The 20,965-nt window shown below is 38.9% G+C and overlaps 1 protein-coding gene across 3 annotated transcripts in view; it reads left to right on the top strand.

Moving 5' to 3' along the window:
* The window catches only part of zmym2 (zinc finger, MYM-type 2), a 163,295-nt gene extending 149,262 nt beyond the window's left edge, over positions 1-14,033 (top strand). For all 3 annotated transcript variants that reach the window (XM_072577409.1, XM_072577410.1, XM_072577411.1), the window contains 3 exons: positions 1,318-1,560; positions 3,622-3,742; positions 11,038-14,033. In XM_072577409.1, the coding sequence (XP_072433510.1) occupies positions 1,318-1,560; positions 3,622-3,742; positions 11,038-11,242 (569 nt within the window). In that variant the 3' untranslated portion in view covers positions 11,243-14,033. The remainder of the gene's footprint in view (positions 1-1,317; positions 1,561-3,621; positions 3,743-11,037) is intronic.
* The last annotated feature ends 6,932 nt before the right edge of the window (positions 14,034-20,965 follow it).

Raw genomic sequence — 20,965 nt, 5'->3', positions numbered from 1 at the left:
GGTTAACCACATCATTCCCTTAAATGCATCTCTCCATTTCTGTCATATTGACATCCTTTGTACTATTATAGACAGAACACCACCTCCTTTTCATGCCTGTATGCTATTGCCTCTGAAGTCCAGCTCCTCTACCTGATCTCTGCACAATCTACCTGACATTGGCTATTTTGCCTGAGATTAACTGCCTCTAATATCAGCATTAAATACTGTCTCGATTAAAAATTCTAACTTTCATTGTCTGTCAAAACCAACAGACTACCATAGGCATACATGAGCTATATTTTGTAAATGAACTTAACCACTTTGCAGCAGATTTGCAGATCACTTTTGATCTCAACAAATTCAGACTGCTGCCAAAGCATAACTTCCATATCAGCCTGCACCTAGTACTCCAAATAGTCCAATTCCAATATACTTTGAAGGAGAGACTCTGAAATATATTGGTCAATTCCACTACCCCAGCTGCACCAGCTCAGCCTTGTAAAATCTATGGCAGCAAGTGTTTGATGAAAGAATCCTACATAAGTGAACAATGGCCCTAGCATACTGAGGAGTTGTACCAACGCTTCTAGACTGTCTACCAGTGACCTATAATAGTGCTAGCAAAATTATGTCAAGAGTGTTTCTGCTGTAACCTCCAGTTCTGATGAAAGGACAGTTGAGCAAACATTAGTTATCTTCTTGAAGTTTGTCCTATAAGTATTCTGGGCAAATGCCTATAAGATCAACTTTGGTGGTTTGGACATTTGTGTCTGGTTGGCCAAAAACACTTGAAAAGTCCTGTTCTCTTCACTCTCACATGGCTGATATTCTGGGAAAAAGAAGGAAAACACTTCATGTGCACTGAAGATCATTGTCCTTTATAACTGGAAAGGGCTTGCTACCACTTATTCAATATGGTAATAAATTGTCCAACATCTTAATGATACGACAGAAGGAAAGAAAATGAAGCAAATCCTGCACTCTTGTTCCCACTATGTCAAGCCTTATGAACGTAAGGATACTTGTTCAAAAGTCAGCCTATTCAGTTACATATAGATCCATAAGGAAACTCAAGGTCCTGATGGTTTAACAAAGTAAATTATCTGAAGTTCTAATGAAGAGTCACCAAACTCAAAACATTAGTTCGGCTTTCTTCATAGATGCTGACAGACCTGAGTTTCTCCAACAATTTCTGCTTTTGTTTCAGATCTTCAGCATCTGCAGTTCTTTGTTTTAAATGATCGTATGGTTTACTAGGCAAGCCTGCCATACATGATTTGCAGGTATTGTACATGTGAATTTTACATAAACATAATTCATAATTTCTTTTTTTAGGGTCAATATTTTCACGTGTTGAAGAGGATTATCTATGGAAATGCAAACAACTGGGGCCACAGTCACCATTTGTCCTTCTTAATACTTTGCTATATTTTAACACTAAATACTTTGGGTTAAGGACCATTGAACAGCATATGAGACTTTCCTTTGCAAATATTGTCAAACAATGGAATAGAAACTCTGACAATTCTGTATGCATTCGATACGAGGTAGCAGCTTTGTGTACAAACGACAATCAAGGTAAAGTTTTTGTTTAGATAATAAACGATTTCCTGTCTTCATTGTCACTTGAATGTATAATATAGGTTGCTTTTTATTGATTATTTACAATCCCAGATATCTGTTTCTAAGCATTTTTCCATCATAAGTTTTTAAAGTTTTCAATCTATGAAAGATGTACGATGACGATCAATTGCGTGTTTCTCAAATTCCTTTAGAAAAACATTATGCCTATAATATGCATTCTGATGGCTGAACTGTAAAGGTCAATCCTAAGTTGTACTTGGTAGAAAACATTTGAGCATCGTTTTATTTTTAGGCTGATGACAGGGCTGTCAGTCAGTGCTGTTTTTTAGGATTAAATGGAATTAAATCAACTAAATGGAACTAGCAAACTGAGGACATCCTGATGGACCTTGCTGGCAACTGATCGACCCAATAATTTGTGGTATGGAGTGTCGCAACAAAGTAGATCTGCAGAAAGCTGTTGCTGTCACTGAAGAATGATGAGTTTGTGCAAGGCTGCTTTGCACAAATTATTTTTGCTCCTTCTGTTTACAAGACAATGTGAAATTTACCATTTAGGGCCTCCTTGTCACCATCACTGTTGAAACTTTTGTAAGAATTTGTAGTACATGGTTCAATAAGTTCTGATCTTAGAAAACTTCGGACATTGTAAGCCTCTGATTTCAATGTCAATATTAGTACAAGAGTCAAATGTCTGTCCACCCAGTGATAGGCGCCTGTGAAAGTGGCAGCTGGCTGATCACCTCTTAGTGATCCCATTTTGAGTCTGTTAAGAGTTGAAATTTGGATTTGGTGATGGGTTAAAAAAAAGTGTTCAGTTCTGTGTAAGAGCACTTCTGGATATGAAATGAAAAGAGTTGAAATTCGCTACAATAACAAAATTCAGAATGCTGAATGGTACAGTCCTTTGATTTTGACTGAAACCTATATTAAAAACAACATTTGTATCTGTATTTAAGATTTTTAGATATAAATTGGGTTTTCCTGGATTGACACAAAGTCCAGTTGAAAGAAATCGAACATAAACATTGTAAATTAGTGAGATGTGTACTAGAAATTCTCAAACTTTGGGTCTGAATGAGAAAATAAGGAGTTTCCCTGGTGGAGAGATCACTGACCAGGGCATAGTTTTAAGGTAAGGAAGTTTATAGGGGATGTGAGGGTGATGGGATTCTGGAACTCACTACCTGTAAGAGTGATAGAGGCAGAACCACTTATAACATTTAAGAATTATTTAGATTTATGCTTGAAATGCTAAGTCATACAAGGCTAGGAACCAAATGCTGGCAAATGCGTTTAGAATAATTAGGTAGTGGTTTCTGACTGGCGCAGACTTGATGGGCCCAAAGGCCTTTTTCTGTGCTACAGACCTCTATGATAAATATTATTTGAATGGGGAAAGACTTCAGAAAGCTGCAGCAGAGAGGGATTTTAGAGTCCCTTATTTAACCAAAGATATACTGGTGTTGGGGGCAGTCCAGAGAAGGTTCACAAGTTTGATTCTGGGTGTGGAGAGGTTTTCTTATGAAAGAGATGTTGAGTAATTTGGATCTGTATTCATTGAAGTTTAGAAGAATAAGACAATTAAAAGAGCAACCTAATTAAAACATAAAATTCTTTGGGGTTTGAGAAAGGTAGATGTGTTGAGAAACTATGACCCCTTGTGACACCATCTTGGACCTAAGGGCATAATATCAAAGTATGGAACTGCCCAATTAAGCTGAGGAAGAAGTTCTTCTGAGAGTAATCAATTTATGAAATTCTTTACCACAAAGGGCTGTAGAGTCTAGGTTGGAGACAGGCTGAGACAGACAGATTTTTTAATCAGTAAAGGAATTAAGAGCTGGGAGCAAAGGAAGGAAAGTGGAGTTTAAGGATTCTCACATCAGCCAATATCTCATTGAATGGCAGAGCACACTCCAATGGCCAAATGGCCTACTCGTGCTCCTGTATCTTATAGTCTAAGCAGCATGCTGTGCAGCTTGCTAATAATTTATTCATATGAAACAGTACTTCAGTATCAGCAAATCGAAATATTTTACATTGTGTTTTCAGACAAAATTACACCAGGAAAAAGAAAACGTGAGGAAGATGATCCTGTGTTCGAACAAAAGGAAAACTTGGCAAATCCATCGAGATGTCCTGTAAAAATGTTTGAGTGCTACCTCTCAAAGTGGTACGGTTAAAACAAACAGTATTGTTTGTATTCATTACATATATTCTTTGCTACATTTAATTGACATTGCTATAAAGGAAATTTTTTAGAACATTTATTCTTGGAAAGTCTGAGCAGCTTGCAAGGTCAGCATTTATGGGCGACATGGTGACTCAATGGTTAGTACTGCTGCCTCACAGCACTGGGTTCAATTCCAGCCACGGGCGATTGTCTGTGTGGAGTTTGCACATTCTCCCCATGTCTGCGTGGGTTCCTCCGGGTGCTGTGGTTTCCTCCCACTATCCAAAGATAGGACATAGAACAATACAGCCCTTTGGCCCTCGATGTTGCACTGACCTGTAAACTATTCTCAGCTAGTCTCCCTACACTATCCCATCATCATCCATGTGCTTATCTAAGAATTGTTTAAATCTCCCTAATGTGGCTGAGTTGACTACATTAGCAGGTAGGGCATTCCACACCCTTACCACTCTTTGCGTAAAGAACCTGCCTCTGACATCTGTCTTAAATTTTTCATCCCTCAATTTGTAATTATGTCCCCTCGTACAAGCTGAAGTCAATCATCCTAGGAAAAAGGATGATTTCATTGAATACCCTATCTAATCCTCTGATCATCTTGTATGTAAAGGTGTTCAGGTTAGGTGAATTAGCCGTGCTAAAATTGCCCATTGTGTTCAGGGATGTTTAGGTTAGGATCGTCAGGGGAAATGTAGAGTAATAGGGTAAGGTAATGGGTCTGGGTGGGTTATTCTTTGGAGGCTCGGTGGGCCAAATGGCCTGTTTCCACATTGTAGGGATTCTATGAATTATCGCTGATTGCTCTGAGAAATATTTGCATTGTGCAGACTTCCATTGGATTGTTTAATGGATGTCAGTGTCTCTGACTAGGCTTGTTTGTTGCCTATCCCTAATTGCCCTTGAAATGATGGTCGCGAGCTGCCTTCTTGAATTGCTGCAGTTCATTATGTATGGAAGACTCATACTGCTGTTAGGAAGGCTGTGCAAGTTTTCAAAACAACACATTGAAGGAGTAATAATCTAATTTCATTTCAGAGTAGTGGGAGGTTTAGAAAGGAACTTGCAGGTGGCGGTATTCCCAAGTATCTGCTGACTTTGTTAGCAGATGTTAGAAATCAATAGCTTGGAAAGTCCTATCAAGAAGCCTTGGCCAATTGCTGCAGTGCATATTATTGATGGTACACATAACTGCCACTAGGGGGCTGGTGGTGGAAGAAGTGAATGTTCAAATGAATGGGCACTGCAACATGGGATGTTCCATCCTGATATTGTTAAATTTCTTGAGTATTGTTGATGCCACGCTTGTATCCAGACAAAAGAATATTCCAACACGCTGTTGATCTGTAATGTGTTAGATAAAGGTCAAGCTTGGGTCATAAGGTAGTGAATTACTCCCAGCCTTTCACCTGCTCTTGAAGTACCATTTTGGATAAATTAGATCAGTGTTAATCTCTAGGATGTTGATGATGGAGTATTCAAATATGATAATGCCATTGATTGTCATAGGAGATGATTATATTCACACTGGTTGGTCTTTGTGTGACACTCAAATGCAACTTGTCACTTATTAGCCCATGCCCTGACCTTGTCCAGATCTTCCCACATTTGTGAGTGAGCAGTTTCTGTAACTTCAGTCATGGATGATGCTGAACATTGTGCAATCATCAATGAACATCCTCATTTTTGACCTTTATGATCGAGGTGAAGTCATTGATGAAGTTTGGACTTTACCCTGATGAACTCTTGCAGTGAAGTCCTGGGGCTGAAGAAAACCACAATCATCATCTTTTGTGCTAGGTATGATTCCAACCATATGTCTACCATCTTGTAAGGTGGTGGCTTGTGCCATTGCATCAGTGCTGTCAGACATTGCCTGTTGTGGCTTAGGAACCCCAATCTGGCTTAGCAGCCTCTACCATTTGTGCTGCAGAGGAAGATAGCAGGAAAGTAGATAAGGTGTTCGATTTTCTGGTCTCTGTTTTCTCTGAATTGTCTTCTCAGCAAGTTGAGCTTTTTGTTCTTGCTTGCCTTTTCCATTATCTTTACAAACTTCCAGAGGTCATGGCAGTCATTAACTGTCTCCCGGTTGTCAAAATCACAATTCCCACAGACATATCTTACTTGCGGATATGGATGCCGGGCAAGTTGAAACTCAATGACCAGTTCACCACCATCCATGAACACAATCCAGCCAGTGCAGATGCTATTGGATGAGCAATGAAATACGCTGATAGGTTAACCCCAGAGCTACTGAGTTGCTTACATCATCCCGCCAAGTGATGCCAAGGCTACATTGAAAATAGTGAATGAGGCAACTGTCTCCACTGTCAAGAATATGTTGCTCAGGTCTCTTCATTGTAGATAAATGCACTGATGGTGTAGTCTTGGTAGGTTTGTGGTTAGTGTTCACAATCAAGTTTCTAATATTCCACATAACCTTGCTTACTTAGGCATAACAGAAACAATTTTTACAATCTTTTTGTTGATTCAATATCAAATTATAGATTCCTGGTGATTGTGCAGTCTGAATACATAAAGCTATCAACAAGCTGCAGCATCACATTGTTAGTGCTGATAGATGTCATGAGAGTGTCCATTTGCCACTGCAGGAATTCCTCAATGAGATGTTAGTGTGGCATTGTTAGCATTGTGCAACCCTGTGCTGATATTTTGGTGCACTTTTGTCTTCAATCTTCATGAGTATAGCTAAACAGCTTTCCACTTTTATGCAATGTAAGTGGACACCTTTTACAAATGACCTGAAGGCATGTGACAGCACCAAAGACAAGAATGTGCCTCGAAGAGTTTCAATACCAGAGCACAACCCTGTTTTACCCACTGTGAATCTCAAAAGACTCCATTGTTGCCGCATCATGGTTCACTGTACCTATCATGTTATTATAGAAAAGGAAGATTACATTACTGAATTCAGCATTTGACTGGGCAAGTAAGAAATATTCCATCACACTCCTGACTTATGCCTTATAGGTGGGAGATACCTTTGGAGTGTCAGGAAGCGAGTTATTCACTGCAGGATTCCTAGCGTGTGACTTGCTCTTGTAGCTAATGTGTATAGCTAATCCAGTTCAGTTTCTGGTTAATGGTAACCTTCAGGAGATTGAGGGTTTGGGATTCAATTAAGCGTAATGCCATTAAATGTCATCAGCAAAAGTTAGTTTCTCTCTTGATAGAGGTGGTCATTGCCTGGTACTTGTATAGCATGAATGATTATTGTCACTTGTCAATCCAAACATAGATTTTGTCCAGATCTTGCTGCATTTGGGCATGGTTTGCTTCAGTACCTGAGGAATCGCAAATGGTGCTGAACAATGTGCAATCATTAGAGAGCATCCCACTTTTGATGTTGTGATAGTGAAAATGCCATTGATAAAGATGGTTGGGCCTAGGAAACTACCCAGAGGAATTCCTGCAGAGATGTTCTAGTGCTGAGCCTCTAACAACCACATCTTCCTTTGTGCCAGGTATGACTCAGACCAGCAGAGTTTTCCTTTTCCTGATTGTCATATACTTGAGTTTTGCCAGGGTTCCTTGATGCCACTCTCAGTCAGATGTACCCTTGATGTCAAGAGCAGTCACTCTCACTACCTCTGGAATTCAGCTGTTTTGACCATGTTTGAAAAAAGGCTGTAATAAGGTCAGGAATGAATGGCCTTGACGGAACTCAGATTGGACCACCAGATTATTAGTCATATTACTATTCCCTACAGTTTCACCACCATAGTATTTACTCAAGGGTGTATCAACTCACACTAATTTAGAATAAATCAAAACACTGCTGACATGGTAATGGATAAAATTAAATTTCAACTAGAAATACTAATAAACTTTAAACACCGATTATGGAGTAAAGCATGGTACTCATTGTCACAATGATCATGCTGCTTGAGTATTTTTGTAGGAAGAAAAAAACGTATCTTTGACTGGTTATAACAAATGTATAAGTAGCCACTCTTAGTTTTAGACCCAGATCAAAGGATGTGCTGTTGGAGGGGGTCCAGAGAAGGTTTCCAAGAATTAATCGGGAATGAAGGGCTTATCTTGTGAGTAGCGGTTGAGGGCTCTGGGTCTGTATTACATGGAGTTTAGAAAGATGAGAGGGGATTGGGGGTGGGGGATCTGATTGAAACATACAGAATACTAAGGGCCTAGATAGAATGGAGAACATACTTCCACTCTGTTAGAGAATACAGCCTCAGCATAAAGATACAACCCTTTAGAACTAAATTGAGGGGATGTTTCTTCAGCTTGAGGGTGGTGAATCTGTGGAACTTATTGCCACAGAGGGCTGTGGAGGCCTTGCCATAGATAATTGATAAGGGCAATTAGAGATATGGGAAAAGGCAGGAGAATGGGATTGAGAAAACATATTAGCCACGATTGAATGTCAGAAGAGACTCCATAGACCAAATGACGTAATTCTGCTCTTATGCTTCTGAGAATTTATAAAGCTCTAATTAGGCCCCGTTTAGAATACTGTGTCCAATATTGAGCCCCACACTTCAGGAAGGATATACTGGCAATGGAGAGTGTCTAGTGTAGATTCACACGGTTGATCCCTGGAATGGTAGGCCTAACATATGATGATCGGCTGAGGATCCTGAGATTGTATTCATTAGAGTTTAGAAGGTTGAGGGGAGATCTAATAGAAACTTACAAGATAACGCATGGCTTAGAAAGGGTGGACGTTGGAAATTAGACATTTCTTCAGCCAGAGAGTGGAATTCATTGCCACAGAGTGCAGTGGAGGCCGGGTCGTTGAGTCTCTTCAGGGCAGAGATTGATAAATTCTTGATCTCGCAAGGAATTAAGAGCTACGGGGACAGTGTGGATAAGTGGAATTGAAATGCTCATCAGCCATGATTAAATGATGGAGTGGACTTGATGAGCCAAAAAGCCTTGCTTCCACTCCTATGTTTTATGGTTTTATGTGTTTTATGGTCATGAGAATACATTGTAGCAACATTAAGTTTTGTTGTAATTATTTTGTTAATGGTATACTGTGCCAGATGATAATATTGCAGGAAGTATTTAGGATAAATAATGTCCAATCTTGGGTTGTCTTTGGTAAATCGACGCCATAAGAGGCAACAGATGGGAGTCACTGGATTATTGTAGAGAAGATGCAAGGAACCATGAAATCTTCTCTTTCTCTATTTCTTAGATGTTTTCTAATCAACCTGTTCAGAGGTGTTATTATATACCTCGGGATCAGGACTTGAATCCACATCTCCTGGTCCAGATGTAGGGGCAACAAAGAGTCCTCTTGTAAGTCACTGGATACCTTACTGAGTCTCAACCATTGAATTGGCAATTTTTCAAACTAGCAGCTTATTTTTACAGAATCTTTTCTATTTCAGATGCAGTTGTCTTTTTGGTAACATAAGGAAGTAGGACATTGGTTCATAGGAGCAGTAGTAGAGCTAATGGCTCTTCAAGCTTGCTTCACTATTCAGTAATACTAGATCTGATTCTGATTTCATACTGACTTTTCTCCCTGATCACACAACATTGAATCCCTTGTCTATCAATAGATAGGAGTCTCTCATTCAACCTTAAATAAACCTAACCCAGCCTTAGCTACCTTCTGGGGAAGAGAATTCTTGTTCAACCTTTCTATATAAGATAAGCCTTCATGCTAAGAATGAGTCAAGTGAACCTTTCATTAAATACCTCTTAAGCATTTCTTCAAATAAGTAGACCAAAATTGTACACATTATTGTAGATTTAATCGAAGTAGCACCTGTACAGCTGCAGTAAAACTTCACTACATTTTTATATTTCATTCTCCTTGCACCAAATGGCAAACACTCCATTTGCCTTCCTCATCACTTGCTAATGTTTTGTGATTGATTCACCATTTGTGCCACTGGAGGCTGCAATCTCTCTCCATTTAAACAGTATGCTGCATTTTTGTTCTGCGAAATGGACAAGTAGACATTTATCCATATTACACTCCATATGCCAACTTTTTTTCTCTCTCTCACTTAACCTGACGATTCTCTGTCCTCTATTGACAACTTGCTTTCATGCCTGTTGCAGTGTCATTGGTAAAGCTTTGTTCCTTCCTAATCATGTCTGGTTTTACTCATCTAACACAACTCAGCAAGTTTAATTTTAGAAGACTGAAAACAAAATGTTCATCCTTCAGATGTTTCATAGGTTTTACCAGTCTATGATGTTTAGTTTGGTCAGGTTTCAGCATCATTTCTGTCTTGCAACAGATGCTGCCAGACCAGATTTCCAGATTTGCAATATATTACTGTTGCAACAATGTAGGATTATTTGGTTTAGTTCTGGGAAATTAAGCTAGTTAACAAGAGGTGGAGAACAACTCAGACCACAATACAATCAGGTACAATTTGAAAACAAAAGCTGGTAATGGAAGTCAAAAGAACTGAACAGCATTTTGGTAAACAACTCCATACAGATCCATTGTAGAGAATTTGAATGGACCGCAAAATAAATTGTATTCATGTCTATTGAAATGGGGATTGATCAAAGGAAATAAGCCTTGCAGCACAGCACTAAAGTCTCAGACTAGATTGTGTTCTGATTTCCCTGGTTGTAAAATAAACTCTCAATCTTTTAAATGAAGTATGAGTGTTAGAAGTGATGTTTGTTTGACACATTGTTAATTTAGAATTCTAGAAACTTGCAGTAATCAAGAAGGGTTTTGAACCTGTATATTTGTACTGGCTCTTTGAAAAAAATCCAGTCAGTTCCGTTCATATACATTTTTCTCAAGGTTTCTTTTCCTTTTCAAGTATGTAACCAGTTCTATTTTAAATTAGATAAACTATTGAACTAGGGGACATGGTCTGAGAATTATGGCCAGACCTTTCCAGAGAGGTGTTACAAAGCATTTGTACACAGAAGGAGTGATAGATGTTTGGAACTGTCTTCCACAAACAGCAGTGGATGCTAGCTTAGTTGTTAATTTAAAATCTAAGATTAAAAAAAATTGTTGAGCAAGAGATTTTGGTCAAAGGCAAGCATCTGGAGTAAGGTCACAGATCAGCGATTGGGCTTGAGGGGTTGAATGCTCTCTACCTGTTCCCAAGTCCCCAAATGTTACTATTCTGTCTGCTTGCTCTAACATTTCAGTTTGGAATTTTAATTGGATCCTGTTTTCCCAATTGTGTACATAGCTTTATTAGATTGTAAGAATATAATGGGGGATGTGAAAAGAATTTTTGATTTTATTCTCAGTGGTCAACATTTGACTCTATTTTACAAAATACATTTTTTTTCCATAGCCCTCCAAACCTACAACAGAGAACAGACCTCTTTTATCTGCAGCCAGAACACTCCAGTTCACCTGATGGTCCGATTTGGTACTCAAGTGTCCCTTTGGACCGCAACATCTTGGAAAATATGCTTGTACGGATTCTTGTGATCAAAGACATATATGAAGAAAATGAAAGGGATAGTTCTGAAGTAGATGAAGATGATATTGCTTGAAATTTCCCAATTGTGCAAAGAATCATGACACTGTAATGTCAGGCTACTAGAGTTTAATACAGGAAAACAATGGTGTGCATTTCCTGGAATGACCCTCTATTACTGAGCTTGTAGCAATGTACCCAGATTGGGTATTATGTAAATAACCCTAAATGAGAGGAGAATAGCAGATGTTAGCAATCTCCCTAGTGACTTTTAGGAAATGTATACTTCAAAACAATTACTTTCACTTAAGTTTTTTAAAAAGATTATTTATTGAATTGATTTGTTGTCAGGAAGCATTTCCATTTGTAACTTTTTACATTACAAACTAAGGATCTCAAACGTGTCATGTGTATTTTTTTCTGATTTGAGGAACTTGCATTAAAACAAACTACAGTGTTTTAAAATTTCCCTACAGAAGGGATGATTTTAATGGGTGCTATCTCCCTCATAAGGGTGTGCATCTGTGTAATAAATATAGTCTTAGAACTATAAATCAATTTAGAGCTAGCCTCCTGATGGTTGTCCTTCCACAAATGTACCAGTTGGTGGAGTTTTCACCACAGATTCTGTAAGCATTAATTATTTGTTATGCTCATGGATGGTGCGGTCTATTTTAATTCTCTGTAAAATATCTGGTTTTATGGAAAGAAGACCTGAAATAAAGAATTAAGCAGATTACTGAATACTGGCTAAATGTCATAGTGGAAGGAAAACTGAATTGTGTTGAGAGAAAAAAATCTATATATACTACTCCCTTGGAGAAGAAGACAAATTAATTATGATCAGTTAATATTGTTCCATTGCTTGATTTGAGTTTTAAAAAATTAAAGCTGTAGTGTACCCCTAATGAATGGCTTATGTAGGTCACATGTTTAGCAAGTGTTACATTGAACTGATTTAGAGATAACAATTCTTATCTCTGCCTGTGTTTATCTAACATGTCATTCCTCTCTGCTGCTCAAAGATTTTCTGCTTTAGAGCTTGCAGTTATGATTTTTGTTACCTTACTGCACTGATACCTCAACTTTGTTTTTCCATGTACCCTTTTTTAGCTCTTGCATCAATTGAGCTTTAGATCCCATTGCAGCAGGACTGACACAGGATACTAAAGTAGGCAAGAGAGCATGTAGTCAAGTCTGGTGCCAGTTAGAATCAAACCTCTTGCAGTATATCAATAATTTTACCCTCCCTCCCTTAAAATCCCTCATTTAGACATTGAACTTTTATGTGTTATTTTCTATCCAGATATGGGGCAAACAAGCAGGTGCATTGCCTTATTTGCGATAGGGATTTAAGACATATTATCAAGCAATGTAAGGACAAAAGTTGTAGTCTCTTGATTTGGGAACAATTTGCACCAGGATATCCACTTGATTCTTTGCACACATATATTTCTGCATGAATTGTTGGGCACATCCCTAATTGTGTAGGCATGGATAACTCTCACCCACAGAATGGGCTAGCTCTTGGAGCTTGAGTAAATTTCACAAGTTTTGTGCTAAATATTCTTTTGAATTTATTAGGTCCACATTGTATGGTTATTATACAAAGTGCACATTTACATACCAGGAAACATACCACGGATCCCTAGTAGTACAAGCCACAGTAGTTTCATATGCAGTGCCATGTGCATTCTCCTGTCTTTATAGGTGATGGATTAAGAAACATTATTAGTAAGACAAAATATCACTAAATCCAACAAGTTGTCTCTTTAACAAGTTTGTCTTTGTTTAACAAGACACATGAATGAACAGAATTCAGTTCTCAAAGATTTTTTTTCATTCTTAATCTTATCAAATTTAAAGCAAAACAACTGTAATTTTCAAGTTGGGTGATATGGAACTAAACAATCCTATGTTCCTCTGTTGTCAGCTTTAACTGTTGCATGCCGACTACATTTATTATATACACTATTAAATACGTTTATCTCACTGACTAAAAACATCCATTGGTTACCTGAAGTCTAAATGTGGTCATAGATCCTTCTTTTAATTCAGATAACCAACAATGGGTCTTCTAACCATATTGACTAAAAACGGTGAAATGCTTGAACTGCTCTGCAGATGAGGTGATATCTGTGGAGAGAAAAACAGTTAACAACATTTCAAGCTGATTTCACATTCCATCAGAACAGGAATGAGTTTGAAATATAATAGATTTTATACAAATTCCAAGGCAGTGGAAGCAAGAGAGTAGAAGGGATAAGGATGGAAGATAAAATTGCAATGGAAAGGATCAGGGGTCAGAAAGGACACTGGTGCAAGGCAAAATGGGTTGATAATACTTCAAGAAAAACAAAAGGTGAATCCAGAAAAGCTCTAAATTAAAACTGCAGAATCAGCAGATTCTGCCCAGCAAAAAACAACAATAGTAGTCATAATCCAAGATTGTGCAGACCATCATTCTCTTGCCAAATATGGTTCCTCAAAATTTAACTCCATCATCTTTCCAATGTTTAGAAGTTTTGGTAGTACACAAAAGTAATCTGATAACTTTTCACAACACTGTGGATGTTAGAAATCCAGAGGAAAAAAGGCAGAAAGTTTTTTTTCTCCAAACCTGGCATTTAATTATCTCCATGGAAATGCAATCTGTGTAGAGAAGCAGTTGTGATGATCGTGAAATCTTTTCATAGATGCAACGAGACCTGATAACTGTTCAGTCTGCTTTCCCATCTAGGTGGAAGAATTTTGTTACTAGGTTCCAGACGGATCTGGGTTCAACAATGTCTAATGTATTCCTTCTTACCATTCTAAATGTTTGGTAATCTAGATTTAATAAATTTGGTTTTTAACTGTGTCAAAAATGCTGTTTTTAGTAGAAATTTTATAAAATAACAAATTTCTAATTGGTAAAACATCTAAATGCTACATTTATGACTTGAGGATGCAGTACTTTGAACACCATTTATGTGAATATAGGCAATTCTGCAAACTTGGCAACAAAACCAAAGAAACTTGCAAGATTGTAGAGGAGCCCAAGACAAGAAAGGATTAAATGATGAGTTACATGAAGTAGTTGCAGAAAGGTTGCCCTGTTTGACACTGTAGGCAACTGTTTTTTCCTGAGAACAATGCAGACTGCCTGAGTGGAGGTGGAGGTCAAAATCAACATTATCTCCAAAAACCATGGACCTTGGAAAACAATATACCTGAAAGATTTGCAACTGTAAAGCTGCCTAATTATAACGTAAATAGTGAGTAGATATCCCTATATGGTACATAGCAAGTGTTTGTGTTTGAGCACAATTTAGTACAATATATTAACCATGAAAGGATTCTTTGAAAACCCCTACCTATAATTCATTTTTTTTGGAGGCATGCTGCAGAAACCACATAGCAGGCCCAAAGTCACTGCTGCGAGCAACATCTTACAACATGCTGCATTGCTCCATCTACATACCTTATAAACTGGTATGATCAGTTCTCCAGGCTAACAACCTTGCAACTATGACATAGTAATGGTGATCATGATATACTTTACACATTGAACTTGGTCCTGCAATTTGTCCAATTTATTCCTTGTGCTCTGTGTGTTTGTAGTAATACTGCATCAATTTGGGCCTAACGTGTGCTTCCACTTTAATATTTTTTCTCACATTTGTTGTTCCTCTCGCCCAATTTAACTGCATCATGTAGCTTTTCCTTAACATGTAGGACCCAAAACACAATTTTTAATGACTCTTATCTTCATTTCATTAAAATAATATTTTGCTCCATCCGGTGGCCCTCACTACACAACCAGTTTACTCATTTAAAGTCCTTGCCTTTTACACCAACACCTTGTTAGACTCTTTCCAATCCCAATATTGGTGTAATTTGCTGTGAAATAGAATCCCTCTTTCCTACTTGTTTACTTCCAAAGAGATCTTTTTATGACAATTTTTTTCTCTCGTTTATTACTTTGTGGAATTCTCTTCCCTTGAAAAAAGTGGAAGCTAGCACATTGAATTTTTTCAAGAAGAAGTTTAATAGACTTTTGATGGACAAAGGAGTTAAATATCATGAGCATATGGACAGAAGGTGAGATCAACCAAATCTAATTGAATGGTGGAACAATTTTGAAGAAGTCCTAGATACTATTCCTAGGAAGGCTTACAATGTGCTTCAAGTAATAATCTGGAGATGATAAACCTTGGAGTCCTATATTTTTAATTTAGCTCTCTCTTGATAGATCATCAGTTGCCTACTATTGTCTACGGTGTTGGTCATAACAATTTGATCCACCTTCCCACTTGAATATCTTATTCAAGGTATCCTCACTCTGAAACTGATGGATAACATACCAGACAGAATTTCCTACCAGCAAGGGTGTTTCTGGCACCAGTGATGCTTCCTTCTGGCAAGATCTGCCAGGATTACATGCTATTCAAGCACTCACAGGCTATTGGTCGCCTTTTCCCAAGATCAGGACCTCAGAGTGGAAGCCTCCCTATCAAAAGATTGCAGTCATCAGAGGCGAGCAGTGTCAGTAGGGAGGCAATAATTACTGCTGCAAGAATTGGTATTTGAGATCCAGAACTTAGAAGTCTTTAGAAAAGTCTAGGGCAATCAGTAGCAAAGGTAGAGGTTCAGTTTTATTGGGGCATCCCAGCTTCCAATGCCAGGTTTCTTGATCAGAAATTGAATGTCTTTGAATCAGAGGATCGGGGGCCCTTCCACTTCCCCCACCCCCCAAATCAGGTTTTGCTGTTTGTTCACACCATGCAACAACAGCACCACCACCTTCCGCCTGCCCCACCCCCACCCCGCCTCCACCTCCTCCAACACCAGCCCACAACTTTAAGAGCAGCAGCACTGGAATTCAATTGATAGGAAAGGGAGGCTGCCCATGGACTTTCCCACCACAGATGTTACCAAGTTGCAGATGGAATAATGGCAGAATCTCAATCTGCCACCCTTTCACCTGATTAAATGTTCTAAACTTGTCCTGGAGGAGGGCACACAAAATTCCACCCACCATATGGGACTCTAATGCTGCCCGACTTATTAAATCCCCTACAACTATCACATTACACTTTCCTTCCTCCTACTGAAAGCATCTTATTTGAGGGTTCCATGGGTGTTGTGTGCAATAAAATAATCAACACCAGCAAGTGAATGTAAATAAACTCTTACTGGAGAGAGAGAGAACTGTACAGAAATTTCAAGCATTCAAGCTGCAGGTCTATGTGGTATTACACTCTTCTGATCAGAAGTCCTAATTTCACATGCATAGTATTATCAGCTCCCCTTTATTCTAAATGTTGACATGGTCTTTGCTTCAATCATTAACTCACAACACTATTCTACATAACTCATTCTGGATCTCTTATACTTACTCTTAATTCTGTGTACCCTCAATCAATAGAAATAATCTGTTGCTATCTATATTGTACCATTCTTCTATTAAACACCTCATGGTGTACATTGTTCTAATGAGGACAGTCCTTTTCAATGTATATTTCCAGTACAAAGCAGCATTGCAGTGAAACTGCTGTACCCATGTTTTGTTTGAGAATTTCAGGTAATCAGACTTGGATATGGAGGATCAATTATAGATATTTGCATTTGGATGAGACAATAAAAGGAATGGACTATTAGCTGAGAAATTGTAATTTTGGACTAGCTTTCAAGACATACATAACTGAAAGTTGGTCAATTTTACCTCCATTCCTTTCAAAGTCAAATTGTTTGAATGTCTGGAAGAAAAGAACATTACCTTTTAACAGATGAGACAACAAATAGATTGGTCCAGTGGTCTAAATCAAAAATAAGCTTAATTATGTTTCACCTGTTTGATTTTGTAAAATAGCTTGTGCTGCATGCTGAGGTTTATTTGGCTGTATTAATCTGTCAGATGTACACCCAGTTCTACCTCACCACTATCACATCTCTCATCTTGTTCATTGTCTCTAAATTGTGACACCAAATGTCCAACATCCAGCAATATTGGATTGGCAGAGGACATCTTTCAGTCCCTACCACAATATTTGTACTTTAGTGAAATATTTGATCGGAGGTTTTAATCAGACATTCACATCTTTACTAAAAATGCCTATTCCCAACCCAAGCCGAACAGTCCAAAGATGTGCAGGTCAGGTGGATTGGTCATGCTAAATTGCCCATAGTCTTCAGGGATGTGTAGGTTAGGTGCATTAGCCAGGGGGAATGTAGAGGAATGAATCTGGGTGGGTTACTCTTTGGTGGGTTGATGTGGATTTGTTGGGCCGATGGACCTGTTTCCACACTGTAGGGAATCTAATCTAATCATCAAACTCTGGCCCTCTTTAGCTCATCTGATGCTGAAAATTCTCATTGTGCATTTGTTACCTCTACATTTGACTATTCCAGTGCACACTTGACCAACCCTCTCATCTTTACTCTGCAAAAACTTGAGATTGTACGAAACCATTTTCTGTGCCCTGCTTCATAGAACATAGAACACAGAACAGTACAGCACAGAACAGGCCGACCATTGATCCTCATGTAAGGTAAACCTAATGTACGAACCCTCAAATTTCTGTGACCATATGCATGTCTAGCAGTCTCTTAAATATCCCCAATGACCTCGCTTCCACAACTGCTGCTGGCAACGCATTCCATGCTCTCACAACTCTCTGCATAAAGAACCCGCTTCTGATATCCCCTCTATACTTTCCGCCAAACAGCTTAAAACTATGACCCCTCGTGTTAACAATTTCTGCCCTGGGAAAAAGTCTCTGCCTATCAACTCTGTCTATGCCTCTCATTATCTTGTACACCTCAGTTAGGTCCCCTCTCTTCCTTATTTTTTCCAAAGAAAGAAGTCCGAGCTCAGTCAACCTCTCTTCGTAAGATAAGCCCTCCATTCCAGGCAGCATCCAGGTAAACCTCCTCTGAACCCTCTCCAAAGCATCCACATCTTTCCTATAATAGGACGACCAGAACTGGACACAGTATTCCAAGTGCGGTCTAACCAAAGTTTTATAGAGCTGCAACAAGATCTCACGGCTCTTTAACTCAATCCCCCTGTTAATGAAAGCCAAAGCACCACATACTTTCCTAACAACCCTGCCCACTTGAATGGCAATTTTAAGGGATCTATGTACCTGCACACCAAGATCCCGCTGTAACTCCACACTGCCAAGAATCCTGTCTTTAATCCTGTACTCAACTTTCAAGTTCGACCTTCCAAAATGCATCATTTCACATTTATCCAGGTTGAACTCCATCTGCCACCTCTCAGCCCATCTCTGTATCCTGTCAATGTCACACTGCAGCTTACAACAGTCCTCTGTACTGTCAACGACACCTCCAACCTTAGTGTCGTCTGCAAACTTGCTAACCCATCCTTCAATCTCCTCATCCAAGTCATTAATAAAAATTACAAAGAGTAGAGGCCCAAGAACAGAGCCCTATGGAACACCACTCACCACTGACTTCCAGGCAGAATACTTTCCTTCCACTACCACTCGTTGTCTTCTGTCGACCAGCCAACTCTGTATCCAGACAGCTACATTTCCCTGTATCCCATTCCTCCTGACCTTCTGAACGAGCCTACCATGGGAACCTTATCAAATGCCTTGCTGAAGTCCATATCCACAGCATCCACTGCGCGACCCTCATCAACTTGTCTAGTAACATCCTCAAAGAGCTCAATAAGATTTGTGAGGCATGACCTGCCCCTCACAAAGCCGTGCTGACTGCATTTAATCAAGCCATGCTCTTCCAGATGGTCATAAATCCTATCCCTCAGAATCCTTTCTAACACCTTGCAGACGACAGACGTGAGACTGACTGGTGTGTAATTGCCGAGGATTTCCCTATTTCCTTTCTTGAAGAGAGGAATGAAATTTGCCTCCCTCCAGTCCTCAGGTATGACTCTGGTGGAGAGCGAGGATGCAAAGATCTTTGCAAGCAGCGAAGTAATCACATTTCTTGCTTCCCAAAGCAGCCGAGGACAAATCTGGTCTGGCCCTGGTGACTTGTCAATCTTAATGTTTGTCAAAATTTTGAGCACATCAGCTTCCTCAATCTCTATCCGTTCCAGCATGCTTACCTGCTCCTCAATGGTTTCATTCACTACAAGGTCCTTTTCTTTAGTAAAGACAGAAGCAAAAAACTCATTTAGGGCTTCCCTTACCTCCTCAGACTCTATACACAAGTTCCCTATGCTATCCCTGATCAGCCCTACTCTTTCTTTGATCATTCTCTGATCCCTCACATACGTGTAAAATGCCTTTGGATTCTCCCTAATCTTTCCTGCCAAGCCTTTCTCGTGCCCCCTCCTGACTCTCCTCAAACCATTTTTGAGCTCCTTCAAAGAGCGCCTCATACACAAAGTCCCAGTCATCTGTCAAGTCTGTATTTGCTAGCTATGAAATGTCTATTTCAAAATTTTCCACCTCATTTTCAGAAGTTTCTATGGGTCAAATTCTGCCTTTCTCTCTAACTTGCTCCCATCTTCTAATTCCTTGACGCATTCCAATTTTAATCAGTCCCCCATTGCAAAGCTATTTAATTTCTTTGCAAAACCTTTCTACCTCACAATCTTTTTTGCACTTTAAGATGTTCCTTTATATCTACCTCTGACCAAGCTTTTGGTAATTTATCTAATTGTCTCCTAATGTGGCTCAATGTCAGATTTTATTTGGTAACTCTTTCGTAAAGAACCTTGGGATTTTTTTATATAGGTATTTTTATTGAGAAAGAAGATTTTTGAGACTTTTTACAAAATTACAAAAATAGCACAAACTAGTTTATTCCACTTAACAGTATAATAGCAACACCGATATAAGATTTTTAAAAAACTAACTACTAATCTATTCTTCAAACATCCAAAACATAAAATAGGATATCATACATTATTAACAATAAACAAAAGGAGAAAAGAAAACAAATAAGTAAGTAAATAACTAAATACATATTTAAAATAGATTTATATCAAGTCATAACAAAACCTGTATTTATACGGGATTCCTCCTCCCGGGGGCCCCCAAACCAACCAGAACCATAACCACGGCTAAACAAAGGCCTTGAACAATATAGCCGAAATATCTGTGTTGGTGTAGTTCAAAAAGGGCTGCCATGTTCTATAAAATAATTATGTTTTTTGGTGCACCATATTCGTAAGGAGGTCAAGGGGGATATTCTCCATGACTATCCGATGCCAATTTGAAAGTCCTGGGGGATCTTCGGATACCCAATTCACTAAAATATTTTTCCTTGCAAAAAAGGAAAGGATAGTGAATAATTTCCTCCCATATACATCCAAAGAGGGGAAATGTGGGGAAGCCCAAGAGTAAAGAAACTGGGTCCAACCCAATCACCGTACCCAAAATCTTTGTCAAGGCATTTGCTACTCTGTCCCAGTACCTGAGATCTTATGGCATGTCCACAGACAATGCGTGAGAGTTCCAAATTCTTTTTGCATTTAGGACACATTGGAGATGCTCCTGCCTTGAAAGTTGTTCAGGTGCCATGTGAGCCCTGTGAAATATCTTCAGTTGAGTAGCCTGAGTTCTGTTACAGATAGAGATCTTCCTGGCATGAAACAGGATCCATCTGGAAAATTGGATATGCTGGCAGCATGGCGTCCGATTTCATAAAATTGATTTTGTAACCTGAGAACATACCAAATAAGATAACCACTTGAATTAAGTGGGGCACAGATGTCAAAGGATCATTTAAGAAAAGGAGGACATCATCCGCTTAGAGAGTAATTTTGTGCTTGCCCAATCCAACCTTCAGAGCCATTATATTAGGGTCAGTTTGTGTA

This window comes from Chiloscyllium punctatum, chromosome 9 (genome assembly GCF_047496795.1).
Source record: "Chiloscyllium punctatum isolate Juve2018m chromosome 9, sChiPun1.3, whole genome shotgun sequence".
In the NCBI taxonomy this organism is placed as follows: Eukaryota; Metazoa; Chordata; class Chondrichthyes; order Orectolobiformes; family Hemiscylliidae; genus Chiloscyllium; species Chiloscyllium punctatum.
The sequence above is the reverse complement of the archived record's forward strand: the minus strand, read 5'-3'. Positions and strand labels throughout refer to the sequence as shown.